This window comes from Charadrius vociferus, unplaced genomic scaffold (assembly GCF_000708025.1).
Source record: "Charadrius vociferus isolate BGI_N301 unplaced genomic scaffold, ASM70802v2 scaffold524, whole genome shotgun sequence".
NCBI classification, from domain to species: Eukaryota; Metazoa; Chordata; class Aves; order Charadriiformes; family Charadriidae; genus Charadrius; species Charadrius vociferus.
Window position 1 is genome coordinate 22,489 of NW_009648152.1, and position 7,555 is coordinate 30,043.

Genomic DNA, 7,555 nt, shown 5'->3' on the forward strand with positions numbered 1-7,555 from the left:
GACATTCCACCCCTTATTCCATACCATTTGCGTCTTGTTCAGATCACTATTACTTTTATTTATCAAATCTACACACACATAGAGAGAGATATATATATGGATACATGCAGGTCCCTCATCTACGATTTATATCTATATACAAAAGTTTAATTCCATTTAGTTCATGATTGCAGGATCTCATCTCAGGGCAGGAAAGATGGTACAAAATTCATTCTGGTTTGTGCCCATGGGTAGCATGTCTATCTTGAAGGGCTTGCTGGATGCCACTTGATGAAGCTAGCTCAGGTTTCATCACCACTGCGTTATTCTGAAAAACACTTATTGAACACTGTTAGTATTATGTAGTGATCAGCATCATACATACCTCAAACCAGGACAAATGTCAAGACAGGACAGACTATGCTGATCAAGTGCAGGGCATGGTCAGACAAATGCACTCACCAGACCTGCTTACATGCGACCAGCCCCTTTTATCCACTTTTACCTCTATCTTCCCACACTTGTTCCTCCCAAAATCGCCTAGATCTCTCTATTTCCCTGCCTTTGGTTCCTCCCCTAAACATCCCATAATAAGACTTGCATGATTCCAAAATGTTCTTGCTGGCATTCCCTAATGAGTCCCGTATCCTAGTAGGCAGTAATCCCCTCAGTCTGTAGGTGCTTGGGAGAGCTGCTCCTTTTGACTCATCGGGTGGGTTTCACACTGGATCTGATGGTCTCCTTGGGACAGCCCTGGGAGGAGCTGGAGCAGGGGCTCTGTCTCTGCTTAGGTTATTAGGGTTCCTCCACCTGCCATTGTGCCTGTACTCCTTTGTGTTTACAGAGATTTGCTTTTAATATCATAATCTAACATTAAGTTGGCATTAATAAATCATATAGTTCCCATATGTAACAACAATTATGTGAAAATGAAATACTATATATTCAAATAACCAGAAAATCTGTACACAGGAAAATTTACTGTTGATTTATAGAATATAGTTAGCCCAGAAAGAATAAACTAACTTTTTCTCACTAATTTTTGGAGTAAACTTGAGTCCATCAATCACACTGTCAGCAGCATCAAGACATCAACAGCATCAGAAAATCTCCAGAACTCAAAATATTGGGAATCTGGGAGAACAAAAGAAGGAAGCATTGCTATATGTTTTCCCTGATCTTATTCTTCCTGGGTATTCACCTCTGGTCCCTTCTGGAGACAGGAGAAAGGGAAAGATGGTCTTCGTCTGAAGTGGTATAGCTGTTCTTATGCACCAACTGGGACATGTATTTTTTAGCTATATATATATTTATTAACCAGAACAATAGTATTTCCCATGGATCTTTCTTGAAGGACAGAAAGAGAACTGTGCACTCTATGATCTCTCTTCCTATTTGCTTATAACCAGAAGCATAATCCCATGTTTTGTTTTTAATTTATAACCATGTGTGGTGGGCTAGCCTTTGCCAGCAGCCAAATGCCCACCCAGCTGCTCACTCACTCCCCCTCCTCAACAGGACAGGAGGAGAAAATAGAATGAAAAAGCTCGTGAGGTGATATAAAGACAGGGAGATAGCTTACCAATTACCATCAAGGACAAAACAGAATAGACTTGGGGAAAATTAATTTAATTTATTGCCAATTAATAACACAATAGAATAATGAGAAATAAAAACACAACTTAAAACACGTTCCCTCCACCCCTCCCTTCTTGCCAGGCTTAACTTCACTCCTAACCAAACTCTTCGACCTCTTTCCCCAGAGCAGTGCAGGGGGATGGGGACTGGGGTCTGTGGTCAGTCTATAACACTTCATCTCTGCCACTCCTTTCTCTTCATGCTCTTCCCCTGCTCCAACGAGGGGTACAGTCCTTCACTAAATGATCCGGCATGGGTCATTTCCACATCTTCTCACAGAGGTCACCCCTGCAGTCCTGCCCCCTCCTGCTACCAAAGCCTTGCCACTTAAACACCATGTATACCATAAAATGATTGCTGGCTGTACAAAAATTAGCACTATGTCACAAGCGGGATTTTTACTTAAAGTAAAAATATACCAATAAGAAATCGATTCCTTTAATGGAATCTTTGTGTTTGAAGGGAAACAGCATTTGGGACATTCCAGTATAGCGGCAACTGAAAGGCAAAAGGTTGGGTTAATAATTTGGCCTAAGTCACAGGCTGTACTGCTCTAAGTTGGTCTGCATTACACTGCTTTATTATATGAAGTCAATACAGTTCATTTGTTTCTGTTTGGACAATTTTCCTCCAGTTTGTAGTATTTGACATTGTCCAAACAGCTCATAAGGAATCAAAAAAAGAAAAGGAAGCAGCAGGAAGAGGGATAAACATTCTCATGTTGTGCTCTGCTTTCTAAAAATCTGATTCCAGGGATAGAGAATCACGTTATATTTACTTATAATAGGTAGCATGAGAAGTTTATATGCTTCTTTATATACCTGTGTAAATTTTTATTTTATGTCCCTTTGATTTTTTTTTAGTAGATATATTTTTTTTTTTCAGCCAACTGATGGCTTGCATGAAAAAGGAATGGTTGAAGATGTTCATTGTGGCTCCATGAAGAGTATGCGACCTCCTCACCCTGGAATGGGCCCACCTCAGAGTCCAATGGACCAACATAATCAAGGTTTATACATATTATGCATGCAATATGATTTTTGGGGCCCTTTTGTGCTACAGGAAGTCACAAGTTCCTTGGAATAAGTTTCTTATATTTCCTCTGTGCTCTGTTTGGAAAAGATAAATTGTGATATTGATAGGAATAGAGAAATAACTTAATTACCTTGCTTTTTGGAGTGTTCATCAACCATGTACTGAAAAAAGGAGTAATGTAAGGGCTTGGGTAAGGTTATAATCTGCGACCTGGGTAACTTTCTACAATCTTCACCAAATCACTGAAGTCCATTGTAGATTTCAGTTCCCGTTTTAAAAAGTGTTCTTTTTTATGTCAGCATTGTAAACATAAGTGCATTAAAGAGTTTGATTGGTTTGAATCCTATGATGAAGGAATTGCAAGAGAGAAGTCAAACCAGCCTGGAATAGCCTTATTTAATATCTGCCGTGTTTGGTCAAGTACTGTTTGTAGGTTTTGCCAAAAAAATGTACCCAACAACAGAAACAAAATAGAAGCTAATTTCATCATGTCTTCTTCCTGTCCTTTAGTTCACAAGGTAAAAGTAAACGTATTCTCGGTATGTTGAAGATTTAACTGACACCACCTACTTTCATTAATAAGTTTAGCAGATAAGGTTCTATATATTGCATAACTAGTTGTATAACAGCAATGCCTAAAGACTCTGACTAGAATTAGGAGCCCTGTTTTACCAGTCCCCTCTTATTAAGAGATGGTCTCTTTTTTTGATGTGTTTTTTCTGTTTGTTAGATTGAATAAGACAAATGGTGGGAAGAGAAAACGGGTATAGATTAGCAGAATGTCTTTGCTTGAACTGCTGTGTGACTCTGATGAAGTGGGCTGTGACTGGGATCATGGTCAATACTTGTTCCTGTACCTTGAACATTGGAAAGTACTGATTTTCAGTTACACCTTTCGCTACCAATAGAACTGACTTCTGAAGGTACAAATTCTCCATCAGGGTTTTTTTCTTCTGATTTCAGTGGAATTCAAGCATGCTCATCTGAGAGCAAAATTTTACCTGAGTATGCATTCAGAGAGAGTTTTGCTTGTAACAAATGTGTTTCCTAAAATGAACAGAATGTTTACTCTGAAAATGAAAACTGGTTCAATTTAAACATAATGTGCTAATAATACAGTACAATACTTAGCACTGTGGGTCATGGCTCATGTATGGGACTTCTCTGTGCTACAATAAAACTAATAAACAGTAATAAAAGGTACAACTGTCTATATAATAAACATGTATAGTTCTTGGCTTGCTTCTGTGTAGCATTCTAATTTAAAAGAAAAGTAGCACAAAACAAAATGAATATAACCCATATTAAATAGACTAAAACTTGTTAAGTGATAGCTTATAAAAATAACTAAATAGCAAATCATCAACCAGTTGGGGATATTTCTAGTGGGATATTCTTGTGGGAATCTGAATATATTTGTCACAAATATATGTCATAAACTCATTGCTGGTAGAATTTGAAGATAACAGTGGTGTAGCAGTAAATAACAAAAGGAACAAGCTGATTACATATGCTGATCGAGATCATAGAAAGATACCACTGTCTGCCAGTGGAAGACTACCTCTCAACAGTATATTTCTCCATTCCTAATTTTGAATGAATTGCATGTTTGGGGCCTTCATATGTTTCTCTTAGTTGACAGTTTCACAAGCGATGATATTAGCACTGGCCATATTGAGGAAAATTTTATATTATGCTTACCTTGAATAAATCTTCTTGCAGCTTCAGTCCTGTCAGAATATATTTCTCACTGTATATTTCTTCTAAGATGTTATGTGCTCTCACTGTATATTGTGAATACCTTTTCTGTTCCTCCTTCTGAGACTACATTTAATTAATGAAAAAAGGGATAGTCAACCCAAATGAGCCATTGAACTAAATTTCTTCATTTCCAGTCTATATCTCTTCCTCCCAAAACTTGTTTGCATTCATCAGTTCAATAAAAATCTTATCCCCACACCCCTGCAATCAGTTGTATCAGAGCTGACAGCAATTGAAATTTTAATGTATATGGTCCGCATACATTTTCATCATTTAAGTCATCTTAATATTTAGTGGCAATTAAGAGCTTAGTTGACTTAAGCACTGTTGAATATTCCACTGCTTGGAATGGTGGAATCTTGACTGTGCATCTAGTGCTATCTTTTATGGTATTGTGGTTTAGAATGAATAATGTCATCCACTGTTTATTCATAGAGTGGAAAAGGAGTACAAGTTTTCCTCAGCTTTCAGCTCCCATTTTCTCAACTTTGTAATAATTAGTCCAAATGAAGAAAAAGTTCTATTTGCATCTGCTAAATAAAATGAAAGCAGAATCAATTAAGGCAAAAAAATTATACATACTCCTCGCCCCCCCCCTCCCCCCACTTGCTTCTGGAGAAGTGTTAGAACTAGGATTTGATCCACTGTGAAGACTGAAGATAGTATGCTTACTTTATATAAACACATGATGCTATGACATACTTGTGTAGATCAAGTTGTATCAAAGTTTTTAAAAAAAATAGTTGCTAATTATATATATAGTTAAGAAAGCCTTTTAACTTTCTAAAATTTGAGAAGGATTTGCAGCTTCTTCTACTAGGGGTCATAGAGAAGATGGAGCCAGACTATTCAGAGGTGCCTGCTGCCTAACAAGAGATATTCTAATTGTGCATAAGGAAAAAAAATCACAGTGAGAGTTGTGCAGCACTGGAACAAAGGCCCAGAGAGGCCTTGGAGACTTTCAAAATTTGCCTGGATAAGACTCTGAGCAGCATGATCTAACCTTTGAAGTAAGCTCTGTTTTGAGCAGAAGGTTAGACTACATGACCTCCAGAGGTACAACCCAGATGATTCTATGATTATATTTTTTATTTTTAACAAGATATTAATGTTGTTTAATTTTAAATAATTTGTTAAAAGAAAGTATATTCATATAAGAAAAAAAAGCCGATTTTTTGCATTCAGAATATTGACAACCGTTAGAATTATAGCATTAAAGTCTTTGTTATTAGGGTACTATATGCATCTCTTAAGTTGTCTTTGTAGCTCTGCATTTTAAATAGCAATGAATTAATAATTTTGTAATGCAGAGCATTGCACAGATATATGGTTTACATTAGGCCCAGATGCAAGTGGCAGAAAATTCACATGAAATCTGGCGAATTTACTTGCAATGTCAAGGCTATTTTTTTCCCTCATATTTGGTGTCTTCTGCCCTGTATATTTTCTGGAATTAGTGGCTATCTGATTGTCCTCTGTCAGCACACAGAACTCTCTTGTTACAATCACTCTGTTCCAGGATCATCTTACCTTTCCCAGATTAAACTAAACAAGATGGGTTTATGTCAGGACTAAAATCAAATACATCTGAGGAAAATCTAGAAGTGGTAGCATTGGCAATTCAGTAGGCAGCATTCTTCTGCGCAATTAATGAGCTGGGTTTTGAGAAATCGATGCATACTTATGGTAGAAATTTATGTGTACTGCAAAAATGCATTTGAAATGCCTACTAATTGAGGAAAACTTGTTTGCAAACTCTGAAAAGAAGCCTCTTCTTATCTGTATCTTTAATATTCTTTAGCCCTATATCTTTAACTTTTCTTTTTTGATATATACCAGATAACCTTTACCTTCATCAGTTTCCATCATAAGTTTCTACCTTATTCAGCACTCACGTGCATGCTCATCTGTAGTAGATGCATGTGTAGATAGGAAAAATCAAGTGGTATACAGGCTTTACAAGTACAAGCTTGCAAGTACTGTCACTGGTAAACCACTGAATCACAGAATAGTTGAGGTCAGAAGGAACTCTGGAGATCATCTAGTTCAACCCCTCTGCTCAAAAATGGGTCAACTAGAGCAGGTTGCTCATCATCTTGACCAGTTGGGTTTTGCATATCTCCAAGGATAGAGACTCCAGAATCCCTCTGGGCAACCTGGTTCAGTGTTTGACCACCCTCACAGTTTTAAAAAAAAAAAAAAAAAGTTTTTTTTTAAATTTAAGGGGAATTTTTTGGTTTTCCGTTTTTGCCCATTGCCTTTTGTCCTTTGAGTGGACACCACTGAGAAGAGTCTGGCTCCGTCTTCCCATCCCACCTCATTCAATCTCTCCTCATATGTCAAACACTCTCATCATAATTCATGATATTTGTGGCCCTTTGCTGGTCTTGCTCCAGTATGTTCATGTCTCTCTTGTACTGGGAAGCCCAGAACTGGACACAATACTCCAGGTGTGGTCTCACCAATGCTGAGTAGAGGGGAAGAATTGCCTCCCTTTATCCACTGGCAACACTCTTCCTAAAGCAGCCCAAGATGCTTTTGGCTGCCTTTGCTGCAAGGGCACATTGCTGGCTCATGTTACTCTTGGTGTCAACAAGGACTCTCAGGTCCTTTTCTACAAAGCTGTTTTCAAGCTGTTCGGCCTCCAGTCTGTATTTATGATGGGGTTATTCCTCCTCAGGGGCAGGACTGGGCATTTCCCTTAGTTGAATTTCATGAGGCTCCTGTCTGCCCATTTCTCCAGCCTGTTGAGGTCCCTCTGAATGGCAGCACAAACATCTGGTGTATCAGCCACTCCTTTCCAATCCTTTATTAATCTGCAGACTTGCTGAGAGTGCACTCTGTCCCATCATTCAGGTCATTAATGAAGATGTTAAACAGTACTAGCTGCAGTATATCTCATATCTCACCAATTTAGTTATAAGTATGCTATGGGAGACTGTGCAAAAGGCCTTGTGTCGTGGTTTGGCCTCAGCCAGCAACAAAGAACCACGCAGCCGCTCGCACAATTCCCACAGTCGTGGAAAAAGAAAATGACAGGGCCAAACTCGTGGGTTAAAAGAGTGCAATTTAACAGAACAGCAAAAGGAAAAGACAAAAACGCGATTACAGTACCGCCGCGAAGCGCACCGACCGGACCCGC

The 7,555-nt window shown here is 38.4% G+C and overlaps 1 protein-coding gene across 1 annotated transcript in view; it reads left to right on the forward strand.

Annotated features, from left to right (window-relative positions):
- The window catches only part of LOC104285556 (probable global transcription activator SNF2L2), a gene marked incomplete at its 3' end in the record, with an annotated part of 28,349 nt that overhangs the window by 4,125 nt on the left and 16,669 nt on the right, over positions 1 to 7,555 (forward strand). The window contains exon 2 of the mRNA XM_009884023.1: positions 2,503 to 2,626. Coding sequence (XP_009882325.1) covers positions 2,503 to 2,626 — 124 coding nt within the window. The remainder of the gene's footprint in view (positions 1 to 2,502; positions 2,627 to 7,555) is intronic.